Source organism: Microtus oregoni, unplaced genomic scaffold (genome assembly GCF_018167655.1).
Source record: "Microtus oregoni isolate MIOR12 unplaced genomic scaffold, Mior012 000010F_ref0000083, whole genome shotgun sequence".
NCBI classification, from domain to species: Eukaryota; Metazoa; Chordata; class Mammalia; order Rodentia; family Cricetidae; genus Microtus; species Microtus oregoni.
This window is the reverse complement of record NW_024543069.1, coordinates 22,162,114-22,175,719: the sequence shown is the minus strand read 5'-3', so window position 1 is coordinate 22,175,719 and position 13,606 is coordinate 22,162,114. Positions and strand designations below refer to the sequence as shown.

The 13,606-nt window shown below is 42.1% G+C and overlaps 1 protein-coding gene across 11 annotated transcripts in view; it reads left to right on the top strand.

Annotated features, from left to right (window-relative positions):
• Positions 1 to 13,606, top strand: part of Dclk1 (doublecortin like kinase 1) — a 293,883-nt gene that overhangs the window by 214,167 nt on the left and 66,110 nt on the right. For 4 of the 11 annotated variants that reach the window (XM_041659043.1, XM_041659042.1, XM_041659047.1 and 1 more), the window contains one exon: positions 12,104 to 12,236. In XM_041659043.1, coding sequence (XP_041514977.1) covers positions 12,104 to 12,236 — 133 coding nt within the window. Of the gene's footprint in view, positions 1 to 1,512; positions 2,396 to 5,851; positions 6,143 to 12,103; positions 12,237 to 13,606 lie in introns of those variants that run through there. The other 7 variants (XM_041659045.1, XM_041659044.1, XM_041659049.1 and 4 more) reach the window with 3 other exon arrangements.

Below are 13,606 nucleotides of genomic sequence, written 5' to 3'. Positions count from 1 at the left end.
AGCTGCTTTGGTGAGAGGCACTTTCATCTTTTTGTGTTGACAACTGCATCGAATAACCCCTCCCTGTCAAAATGGGACCAGAATATCCCTTCAAACTGTTCCTGTTTCAAATTTGGTTATTACTCTTTTCAAATGGTTGGCTATTCTCCTGTGCAGGAAATGCTGAAATAAGTGAAAGATGGCCTGAACTAAAAGAAGACACTGCAAAGAATAAATTAATTCCTTTTATTGCAAATTAGAAAACAGTAGTCACTTCTATTTTTTCTTTCTGTGTTGCCTAGTAACATAGCCAAAAAGTAAGCTGGCAAAGCCATCCAGAGCCACACACATACACACACATGCACACATACACACACACACATACATACACATACACATACTTTAAATACAGGATCAGAGCTAATTTTTTAAAAGAATATGATATTGTTTTAAAAGTTAAAAAAATCTGTATTTTACTTGCATTAACTATGATTTAGGCTGTTTTCCTTCCCTTAAGATCATGTTTCTAAATGACTTCTTTTTGACATTTTAGAATAGTCATATGAGAGACACGTCAGCATGTCACAGCTCTATCTTCATAAACACACTGGAGACAGTGGACCCAGCGCCCTTCCTATATACACAAAGCACAATTAGTTAAGTCGCCACCTAGAAGTGTCTGCCTGGCCTGAGAAGTCAACTTCTGAGGCTCTTTTCCCATCCACGAATGTTTTTTGGACCCTTTTCTTAAGACATCAAGAAAAAATATGTGTTAAATGTGTTATGTTGTGTAGGTTGAATGAAGCTCCCCGTTACACCCCCACATCGCTGACTCTTGTGGATTAACTGATCCAGCAGAGGATGTAGGAGTGGGTGGCCCCAAACTGGAGAAAAACCAACTGTAGACGCTCTTGGTAGAACTATGCTGGTTGCTTGGCTACTAACACTGAGATAGAGTAGCAGACAGAGGCAGAAAGAGGCTGGGAAGAGATGGAGAAGGAGTTAGGAGCTAGAAGAGTAGTTGGGATGGGATAGGGATGTGGATAATGGAGATTTCTTCCAGTCACCCAAACATAAAACTGTGAAAGGACAAAGTGTGTTGGTTTTACACTGTGTATGTGCAACTACACACTGGAGTTACATCCCAGAATATCCTGAGTGCCAGCTGCTCATCTCATAAGTTATTTGGTGAGGTAAACATATTCTTCTACCCAGAAGACAAAGTCCACAGAATTGCCTAGGCACAGAATAGCATAGTTGATCTTGGCTGGCAGCAAGGGCCATATAACTCCACCTGGACATGATGGAAGGCAGGAAGGAGCCCCTGATAGCGCAGGGAGCATTTGTCATGCCAATGAAATGAAATCCTCACTCTGCCTGTGTTATCCTCTCTCTTATCCAAAGCTGATGAGTTGAGTAGTTCTAATGATGTTAGAAGCCAAGGACCCATCCCTTTCCAAGTTGCTCCTCGGGGAGCGACAGTGAACCTGAGAAAGATGAGTAAACAAATCTGTCCTGCCCTTCATCTTACAGGACCTGTACCGCCCCCTCTCATCGGATGATTTGGACTCAGTAGGAGACTCAGTGTAAAAGACACAATGGAGCGATATGTATGGTTTGTGATGGGATCAAGATTTCCCATTTTCTAAGCAAGCGTCTAACAGCAAAATACACAAAAGAGTTTTGCATAAATAAGACCTACAGAAACAAGCATGCAGACATTTTCTACCCATGGTCTTCTTATTTGGAAGAATTTTGTAAAGTTTCTCCTCCATTGGATATAACTGAGGAGAGTTTGAATACAATATTTGCTCCATCACTTTTTACGAGTAAGGTCTGGTTCCAGGCAAATTTCATATATGAATCTAATATTGAGTACAAGAACCACCCTGACAGTCCAACATTACAGAGCCCCCCTTTCTATAAATGAGCTTTCTTTTTAATCATCGTAGACATATAGGTACAATTTTTCTGCACTTAATATAAAACAAATTTAAGTAACAGTAGCAGGCATGTTTTTTCTAAAAGGTACACCCTTTTTTAAAAAAATCATATGGTTGTTTAGTTATTTTATTGTAAAATACTGCAAAACCTCTTCATGATTTTTCTGAATGAATGTCTCTGAAGAGGAGTAGGAGCTCCTGCAGGAGACGTCTCACAACTGACGTTAGGCAGAAAGAATCTTTTCTGCTTTTCCTGTCACATAGATTTTATTTTCCAACATTATCTTTTATAAAAAATAGTTTCAGCTACACAGAAAAAATGAAGAACTTGGCCTTATTATTAATTATACAATGCTTCCCTACAACACCAGCAGTACATTATATTTATATTTTTTTCAGCTGTGTGAAGTTTTTGACCTAAAAACAAAAATTGACTTGCTGTTTTTTTTTTTTGAAAAAAACAAAAAAACTCAGTTTAAGAATTGAAATTCTTCTAAATGGGGCTTATGTACATTTGGGCCTGCAGAGATCCAAAACTCCATTCTGATCATTCCTGGATCTTGTTTGGGAAATATTTATATGCAAAACTCCTTTTGTGTCAACCAAGTACGTCTATGATTATAACCCACTGTTAAATGTTAACCTACTAATTCCTCTCTAGCTCTCTAGTTTCAAGAGTGAAAGTCAGCTTTGCTTCCACGTAAAGCAATTATTTTTAAATCTGGATGTTAGAAATCAGTGCATATGGTGTATTGTATTTAGACCATACCCCGTGACCATTTCGTTTTACTAGCTCAAACACTAACAATTTAGGACTTAACGAAGCATGGATTTTATATTCTCCAGGCTTGACATATCTCAGTAGGGTGACAGATTTAAAATGTATGGTGCCACTTGGAGCCTTTTACTTGAAATTTCTTTCAAATTTTTCTTGAAAACAATTTGAAAATGCCTGATTCAAGATGGAGAGGAATTCCCTTGCCATACAGTTTCAAATGTTATTGATTTATTTCCCTCAGTAGACTGTTCAACTAGCAAATTTCCCCATCTGGTTTATAGTTACCTCTGTTACCATCTCACTTGACAAGTGAATAAAATATTCCGACTGGAGAAGAAAACTAAAGCGTCCAGGCAACCTACCAGCATTTGAAAATTTAGCCGAGTCAGAATTAGTGTCTCATTATCCTGTCTGTTAGAGGAGGACACTTCTCAGGCGTGCTATTTGAGAACTGCAGACTGACCCCTCCATCTTGAAAGGACAGAAAACAATCATACCTGCTCCAGACTTCAGATTTTAAAACTGTTTCCAATAGACATGAACAGAGACTCCTGCTGAGATCAAAGGGCTGCCTTGTCTTAGCTGAGACACTAAACATCTGGGAGGATGCCCGCGCTGTCTGCTACAGTGTTATGTCTTTGTAAAATGCATTGCTTAATAGAGTTGAACCCGTAAAAGATTAGTATGTATTTGACTAGCCTGTCAAAAATGCAAAGAAAGCAGTGGGTCAGATGGTCCAGAACGAAATTACAAAGTCTCGTAATTTCAGCTCCCCTGAGCTGCCAGGCTTAGGGACAACTACCGCCTAGACAGGCCCAGTACATGTTATTTGTTCTGTGTAAGTAGGAAGGATTGCCAATGCTGTGTCTAAACCCATGGCTTGGTTTAGACACAGCATAAAGAGAGTGGACCTGGACTAATTGCCAGGAGGTATTATGGCCAACTTTCCATTCAGGCAGTTCCAGAGAGATGCTATTCCGCAGCACTTCATCTTTGAACATATGACTTTTATTAACGGATTGTTCAAGGGCCATATATCTCATTTACTTTTTGAAACTAAAGTCCCTCCGAGATTGAGATAGCATACTCTGAGATCTTTTTCTCTGCAGGAGATGATTCTAGTCTACTAAAGCAGAATTTTTAAATAGCCCAAGCAGCGAACCAGTTCATTGGTGGAACCCAATGGGTAATTTACAGTCTCTTAAGTGTGGCTATTTTTTTTTTAAATTCTTTTTACATAATTAGTCACTGACTTTAAGAATGCCCTTCTGAGCAGGGGAGGGCGCCATCCAACAAAAGACTCACAGCTTTCTCCTGCTGATGAGCCTCTAAATGCAGACGATGCTGTGTTGACCTTTCTGGGCTTTTGCATTTGTGTTTATGGTTTTTATTTAGACAAAGCTAGAGAGAAAGATGTTGCAAAGAGTTCGCTGCTTTCAGCATTTTAGAAGCTAAAAACCTAGTGGTACACAGAGCATGGTGCTCAGCGTGAACCTGAAAGCCATGTGGAATAGTCATTGTCTTGAGTCCTCACTCCAGCAGCAGGTCTGTACTGTCACAGGTTTCTAACTGGACGTTTGAGGCCCACCCATCTGTACACACGCCTGCATGCGCACAGGAGGTCACCTTAACACTTCAGAACCCGATTCCATGTTCTACAGACATCTGAGTAGCTCTGGCCGGCACCCTGCCTGTGAGCCCTATGCTAAACAGCCAGGGGGCTTTGCTCTCATGTGCTTTGCTTTTGTTTCCATTTAAAAATGCTGAAGTCTAAAAGCCTCATTAAAAAAAAATGTGAATGGAAATATATAAAAGTAATCCCCATATATTTTAACTGTTGAACTCTGCTGAGCTGTTTCTATGGTGGCCATATATCTATACAGGTGTGTAGGTGTTTGTGCATTTGCAGGACTCGGTGTATATGTGGGTGTGCCTACGTAAACATCTGTGTATGTATATAGAACGTGAAGAGTAAAGGTGATATCTGTGGTGTGGCCTTATAAGTTACTGGCTCTTGTAGAATTCTATGTAAAGCTTTATGTCGTAAATTTGGGGACATGCATATTAGCTGGCACAAATTTAAGCACGAAATCAGTTTGCTAAGTTAGCATGATGAAACAGCTCCGGATATTCACCTGTACTGATTTATCCCAGATTAGTTGAAATCCAGACAAACAAAAAATTGAAATCCAAGCAAATCCAATCTTACATTGATTGTTAAATGTGCCTGCTCACTGGTTAAATGCAAATTCTCGATGTCCAGTGAGTAAATTGATTGAACGCAATGATATTTTCCTGCTGTGTGTATATTGCTGGCACCAGTGACTATCAATCCGCATTCACCAAACAAAATGATTTCTAGACTTGTGGGTAGTTGAGCGTTAGGCTGAAACAAAAATAGGAAACCGTCAAAGTAGATTTGACCTTTAGTTACAAAGCCAGATAACATGTAAGGCCCATCCTGTGTGTTCTTTTCATGCTTCTAAACTGTTAAACTATTTTGCGGATACTTGCCGTGTGTGTATGTGTGTCTACATGAGTGCACACACACTTGAGGATGTTTATTGACTGACACTTGCTTTCTGTGTACGTTTATTTGCTCATCCGTGCCCATTCGCATTAGCCTTGCCAGCGCCTCGAATTGTGCATGTTGGTGTCAGCAGTGTTGGCTTGAGCGAACCCACAGAGGAATACTATGGAAATCAGAAATACATTCGATTCATTATAAGAATTGCCTGGTGTAGCGTATGAGCTGTGAGCTGAAAAATACTTGTAATGTTGTACCTGTAACGCATGTAGGGAAAACTGGAAAATCTGAGGCCCTCACTATAATGTTAAGGGTGCATGACATATGGTGTCTTTAAAAATGTATTTTATTGTAATAAAAGGTGATGGATAAATTCTGAGGTAGTGTAAGTGAAGCATGAGACACTAGGTGTTTGTATTATATATGGCCACACAATGGTTTTGAAACCAGGATAGTAGATATTCGACGGTTATTAGGCAGAGAATATGGAAGTTAATTTTACTGTGATGTGTGTTTGAGGCATTTTTACTCATTGCCAAGCAAGGAACTTAGTTCCCATTTTACTTCTGAGGACTCTTTAAAACACTATGAATGTCATAAAGTTGGATTTTTTTTTTTATAAAGGTTGCATACCATCGCAGTTGGGGTTGCTTGGATGTATAGTCTCTTTAGAAAACATTTTGTATTAAAATGTCTTAAGAGCGAGATATTGGAAGGCACACCACTCCAGGCAACCTGCAGAGCTTGTGGAGATGGGGACTAACAGAAAGCTCCAGCGGACTGCCCAGTCTGGAACGTTCCCGGGCCCTCATAAAATGCTGTACCTTGTGTTTCTCAATGCAACCATGTTACCCTTTTCTGAACTTAACTCTGTGACATTTAGCGGCTTAGCTAAACCATGTAATAAACAGGAAAAACTGCCGATGTTGTTCAGTGAGTTTTTTTGTTGTTGTTGTTGATGGCTAGAACTGAAATAACTGTGTGGGGCAAGGGTTGCCTTCATTGCCCTGGACACAGCCTCCTTGTACCGAGTAATAACAGCAGGTGATGCCAGACAGGTTACAGAATAGCACACATGAAGTATGAAATCCTGTCAGGCAAACAGAGTAAGATTATCTGTCAGGAAATGCTCTTTCCATGGGCTGCATAGCAATTAGCAGTGCACATTCCTCTCAGGATTGTCTTCAAGGTGAATTTATCAGACAAAATGGCAACTTGCTTGGAGGGGAAATGAAAAATTCATATTAGCTTTCTCCTGGGATTAATGACCTTTTTCCTAAGGCCGTAGAATTTTCAGTGGGAAGATGTATATGAGTATGTTTGTATACAGGCTACTTGTTTTTTTTTTAAATGTTGGGTAAATATATTCAATAAATTACAATTAAATAGTGATTTCAAAAGCATTTGATAGCTCAACTTTATGTTAGGAAAAATAATGTATTTAATTCGTAGTACAGTATAAAGAATAGAAAATTGTGCTCATCAAGTTAGGGGAAATATTTTTCATTAAAATTAGAAAAGATCAGGACTGAAGAGGATGGCTCTGTGGTTAAGAACATTAGCTGCTCTTCCAGCGGTCCTGAGTTCAATTCCCAGCAACAGAATGGTGGCTCACAACCATCTACTAGTGGGATCTGATGCCCTCTAATGGCATAAAGTCAATAGAGCACTCATACATGTAATAAATATGTAAATCCTTTAAAAATTATAAAAGATAATCACTACAGTTTTAAATCTAATGTTTTTACAAGATTTCTGTTGGGCTTAATATTAATTGGCTGTAATTTTTTCTTTCTTGTTTCCCTGATAAATTTATTCAGTATCTACAATGGTTCAGCTAGAGGAAAATTTCCAAATTTATTATAATTCCAAAATGCATTCATACTTTGTGTAACAGATTAAATTTAAATGAAGTAGGTGCCTGAGAGAGTTGTGAGCTCTCCTTGTTAAAGACTGAAACCTTGAGGAAAAACTCCTAAGGGGTGACTCTCATCCATGGGGTACAGAAGCTGACATCGCTAACCCCTTCCAAGCTGTGGGTTTCTGGAAAGTGAAATGACGAGATTAAATTGCACAGTGTAATAGGCTCTGGACAAACGGCTTACGTGGCAGGTGTGAAGATCTTTGCCTGAGTGTTCCAGTTCTGAAGCAGAGGCAAAGGAGACCGACTACCTGATGCATCAGGGATGGTACTGTAAACGAAACCTCTCACTTTTGAAGTCTTAGCTCCCATGGTCTCTCTAGCAAAGATGGAGTCCAAGATCATCATTTCCACGTGTTCCGTGTTCCTCCTGTCAACAACCCAGTTTTCTGAGTGATAATTTTCTGGTCTTGTAAACAATTTGACCGAATCTTTCTGAGTTTTTAAATAGGCAAATATTTATTCTTGGTTATTAATTTGATTGTGTATTTCTTAGAGTTTAATTAGGATGAACCCACCATCAATAATGTAGACAGAGCCTGCCTTGTTTCAAAGAGTAGACTTCTGTTAGTCACTGCAGGTACCATGAGCCTTCTGTTATCCAAGCTCTTGGGAAGTAAATAAATGGATGGTTTTTCCTATAGCACACAAGCTCTTATCAGCCTTAAGTGTCCTGCACAAACATTGTTTTTTATTTCACATTGCTATGTTGGGTTGTCTCCAAACTCTCTGTAGACCTAACGTCAAGATTTCTCAGACAGTGGTTAGTCTGTGAAGCATTTGTTTCTTAGGTTTCCTTTATGAAGCTAATTCAGTACTCAAACACGGGTGAGCATTTGGTGTCTTGGTTCCTTTTAGCCCCTTTCCACATCAACAAAACAGAACTACATGCCAAGGTAGAATCTGGAGAAAGTACTATCATCCAGTCGAAGCTGGGTTATATGATAGATTTGTCTACATCTCTTGAGTCAATTGTATCGACTGGATATTTTCCAAGTCTTGATGCAGTGTGGACCCTGGCTGAGTGACAACATTCACACAGATGGCATAAGTAACTCATAACATTTAAAAATGAACTGTTTCTTTGACGGCATCGTCGTCAGATCCGTCTTGGTAAAATGTGGTTAGAGCTGCTAGCTCAGCTTTCTCACTTACTTCAAAAAGTATTCAACGTCCGTCTCCATCTGTTATGTGATTCCAGGCTAAATCATTGTGCTCGGGGTGTGTTCTTACTTTGCAAGGCAGCGCTTTTATGGAGGTGTTCTGTAAAAGCCTCCAGGTGTCAGCAACCTGCCCAAATGGTTCCTATTAACTCTGCTGGGAGGCGATGACATCTCAAATGTCACGGCACCTCTCCGAGCGGCTAATTGTGTTCAATTCTAAAATAGCCTCGTGTTTTGTACTATAGGCCCAGATGCCTCTGAATTAGCAAACTAACCGAAATCAACATAAAAATCTCACCAGCGTGGACCTTCTACAGTGATTTGTCTGCTTCCCGTCAAAGTAGGTAGAGCCACTTTATTTAGAAGCAGCTGGTCCCTTCAGTGTCTGTCGGTCAGTATGAAGGACTGGCTGATCTCATTAGGTCACTTCTAAAGAGCTCGTTATATGTGCTTGTGACTGCTTCCAAGCCAGACATGCAAATGAAATCATAATGTTCCAGGAGAGACGAAGTGTCTTAGTATACCTAGGCAGGTTCATAACAGCTCCCACAGAGAGCCTTGATGATTCCAGGAGTGGGGGGAGGGAGAGGAAAAGAGGGAGTAGTGGGTGGGATGGCAAAACCAGTATCCAGAAATTAACAGTCTAGGAGAAAATATAAAATAAATGAATATCGTCAAGGATGGCATTTAACATAAAGTCTCGGCACTTAGTCATAAGCCAACCTCTCAAATAGGGAAACGGATTCACCTGTGAGGTTGGTAAAATGCTGAAACGTGGCTCTGGGGAGAAGCCAGGATGATCTTGAAGTGCGTTAATTTTCTATTCATGAGGAAGAAGGTTAGGTATTTACACATTTAGACAGTTGCTTTCAGTGTTGAGTCCCAGGTTCAAAGAGGATTGACAGCTCTGTGGGCCTCCAGGAGCGGGGGAGAATCCCAGATTTTTATCACGTGATGAACAGGAAAATACTGGCATGTGCAAACGGAGCCAGGAGACCCAGAGGGAGTCCTGTTTGCTTCCCAAAGCCTGACGTTCTGTCTTGTGGAAATGGATTCCACTCATACTGGTTAACCCTAGAAACGGGCAATAAGAACGATGGACAGAAAATGTTCAGAGTGCTGGCTGCACCCGTCTGTAGTGGGGAGTCTGATCTCTGGGTGGAAATATGGCAGGAAAGGTTGCATTCAAGGTCCAGTCCGGTTCCTGAAGTTCTTTGGGTCCATGAGGGCTCATCGCCTTTGAAGAGTGTGTACTGTCCAGCTTCTTGCTTCTTTGGAGGCAGAAGAGATAATGCCCTTGGAAGGTCAATAGATTTGTTGTACTTGAGTGTAATAAAGAAAACTAGAACTTTCCATGACCAGGGTACCCTCTTTATACCTAATTAAGCTTTTATCTTAAAACCACCAGTCACCTGCTCGTCTCCACCAGCGGGGAATTTGAAATGGCATGGCTTACATTTTCAAAACACAAATTCAGAGTTGAAAAAGCCAAAACAATGATAGATATCAGTATACTTGCACTGACCCTACTCTTAAAAAATGCAAAACAAGCTGAGCTCAGAAAGCTTGGGGGACTTTGGTTCGTGCGATAGAACAGACGCGGCTGACGCTGTGCCGGCGTTCATGGAAGCAGGCCCCTGCTGCTCTGCTGACAGTGCAGCTCATCAGTCAGTAAGATGGTTTGCTGAATAATATGCAGCAAGTTTATGGATGAGTCTATCAAAGAGATGTCACCATGGTGACGGGTCAAAGATCTGTGTAGGGCACCTGATGGCCTCGTTAACAGAGGTGGCTTTTTTAACTGTGACGTCTTTGCAAGCAAACAAACTATTGTCTATTAACTTGGGTTCTTAATGAAAAAGTGTCATCGGGCTGTTAAGTATGGAATACAACATGATGAGGTGTCATCTGCCCCCTTCAAACCATGGCATACCTACATTCTGAAACGTCATTTGTGACGCTGAGAGAAGAAGACCAAGGGTTAGAAAGCCCGGAAGAGATGTTCTCCAGCCTATCCGTTTTGTTTCGAGCTTCTCTGCCCGGATCATCACTGCGCTTGGAATGATGCAGGAGACCATCTTGCTGTTCTGGAGCGCGCTCATCTTCCCCTCCGGTGTGGCCCTGTTCATGTGTATTTTTTCTAGTCAGCAGCAGAATGAATCTGCCTTGTCTTCACCTCCCATGCAGCTGTTCTAAGTTTGTTCAAGAACAAACAGGTGTTCTTGAGAGGCAGTAGAGTATAACTTCGAAGCTGACACGTTTTCTGTGCCTTCAACATGGTGGGTTGTGATTCTGTACTGTTATACTTTAAAAAACAAGCAAAAATTCTATTTCAAAATCGAGATCTTTGAACCTATGATATTCCTAGTCAAAAGGAGACTAGCTGAGAGAAGATGGCAAAACAACTCGAGCTGGCTTTCAGGTTTATTGGGGGAAGATTTTTGTGATACGGGGAAGCACAAGGTACATTATTCATGCATATGACACTTGGGGGCATGCACCAGTAATATCAAAACTTCTACAATGCCCTCAAGGAAGCAGAAGTTTCATTATTAGTATAATTCTCATTCTAATCTTGTCAACTGTCAACATCAATGAACTCACCAATGGGCTATATCCATCTTTGTCCCTCTGTCACTCAGGAAATGTCCTATGGTGCTTGCCTCAGAGTAGTTAGATGTTATATTCTTAACCACATAAGTCTGTTTTATGAAGAAGCAGGTATTTGGGATTTCTGTGCAGGAGGCAATTGGGTATGAGCCACAAACAACTCCTCCACCCTCTTTGTGCTCAGCTGTAGCTGGAGGGAACGGGGTGGAGGTTGAATGGGAGACGGTGAGCCGAGGAAATTTAGGTCAAGTTTGCTTCTCATCACCACTTCGTGATCAATGCAACTACAGCCGCTCTCCCTTCTCTCTGCTCCACAGACAGCCAGCACCATGAGCCAATGCCGCCCCCTCACCGCCTCCTGCTCCCATCAGGCCAACCAAGTGGATAAACCCAGGGGAACAGAAGGAAGATCTTTTAGGACGAGCTGTGTTCACTATCTAGAAATAGCATAACCGTGTGCAGACTGTTTTCTCGAGAAGTAGGGGGCAGAGACGGAAGCGTCCCTTCCCAGATACTCTTCCCAGCCAGTCGTAACATTGATGGTTTTCCCTCTAATGCAGCCAGTACCCTGTTTGCTCTCATGGGTCTTCAGTCAGAATCCATCTAAGCTACAGGAGACTCTCCTGCCTAGGCTTTTCATCCTTGCCTTTTTCCCAGACATACGTAGCATATGCCAGGCTGGCCTCCTATTTACTGCATCTTTATCTCAAAGGGAGAGGCACAAACCTACTCTTCTACTTCCCTCTAAAGTTTTGCTAAAGCTGAGTCATTCCATTATTTTTTTTCAAATAGTCCATTTCTAACTTAGGAGACTTTTTGTTATTGTAAAAGTAGAAATAAGGCCAGAATGGCACCACATTTGAGCTGCTCAGCATAGACCAGAAGGCGGAAGTGAGATGCCCGAAATCTGGCACACTGGAGCTCAAGGATGCTAACTTTGAGAAACGAAGTCCTGGGCATCCAGGTTTCCCATGATTCCCAGTCAACACAAACACTGGCTAATAGGGAGGGCGGGATTCATGGCCCTCATTGACCGTTCTTAAGACCTCCTTTTCCAAGTTTGAAGACCAGTTCCTCCCTGGGAGGGGCAACACTAGCTCCTGAGAACCCGGGGTGGGTGTGGTGTGTGGAGGCTCCAGTGCTCTGACCCAGGTTTTTTATTCTGTTTCTGCTCCCTTACAGATCTCTCAGCATGGCGGCTCCTCTACTTCACTTTCGTCCACAAAAGTTTGCAGCTCGATGGATGAGAATGACGGCCCTGGGGAAGGTGATACGCTCGAGAGAAAGCACAGCTTGCAGGGGGGATGGAGGAAGGGTTAGCTAAATTTACTCTGAAAACTATAATGTCTTAGAACACAATGAGTAACCAAAGTCCAGAAGCTTGTGTGTGTGTGTGGGGGGGGGAATGACCTCATGTGTGTTGTGTATGTGTGTGTCTCTGTGTGTCTGTGTGTGTGTGTTGCGGGGGGTGTCACTGGGGACAGGAGTGGGTAACTCCTACCGTCATGAGCACCCACTGTCTGAGAATGGGAAGGAGGAGTTGGCCTGAGTCCTTGCGCATCCTCTGTGGGTGTGTAATGCCTAGGAAGACCAGCTCTTGCCTGCCCTTGTACTCCCAAGCTCTAATCCCTTTTTGTAAGTGAAAAGACAACTGTGTCTTGTGTTTGAACACCTATAAGCAGGCTCCAACTTAAGGGGGTTCAATCCATCAAGCCAGAACTTTACAGGAAGAAGCCATTGACGGCGACCACTGCTTGTCACTTAAACTAATTTGCATTAGAATTTGCCTGTAATGTAAGAAAATGACATGCATTGCAGAGTTAACTGGCTGGATGGTGTGGAACGAGCCTCTTCAGTTTCTTATAGATTATTAAATGTCACCCTTCCCACCCTCCTGGGATTGTAATCAGGCTCAAATCAACGAGGGGAAATGACCTGGAAAAGTGTCAAGAGGAAGCCAGTCCTGCCACTCCTGTGCTTCACATGCTGTGACTTGGTGTTTTCCCAAATATGCACCCTTTGAGGGACTCTGGGGCGTTACGCAAGACACATGACTCTCAAGGGAATCATTTGTTTCTCACCATGGTTAGAGCAGGCATTTTTGCATTATTGAAACTGTAGTTCTGCCATCTAGAAGTCTCCTTCATTCCAGTGTGCCGTATTCACCCAATGGAATGCAATGGTCCTTCACTAAACCTAGGCTGACTCTAGGGGGACCGGAACCTTTATCAGTAGTTGGTAGAAAAATCCCAAACGTTGTATCTTGGATGGGTGTCCCAATGAGTGTTTCCACTGGAAGACAGGGACAGGTGACCCCAGCTGTAGAATCACAATTATCCCGAAGTCCACAGACAACTACTGTATTGCCCAGATACAAAGAGTCTAAGACCCTATCATCTGCCAGAAGGTTTGTAAATTCAGCTGTCCCACAGCCATTTCCTCCCCTCCTCAAGGAGAAAATGAAAATCCCCAGGGTGGGTCTTTCAGATACAGGCAAAATCCTGACTCTTTCCTGGGTGGGGCAAGGGAGGAGGATTGACTGGCTCTAGCCCTCACTTTATTCTGGGCACTGCCAAGGTAGCTTCCAGTGACCCAGGAGGGAAGTGCCATCCACAATGCGGAGGCTGTGTAGATGCGCAGGGGCATAGTAGAGGCAGCTGCTCTGCATTTCTACCTTACTGTCTA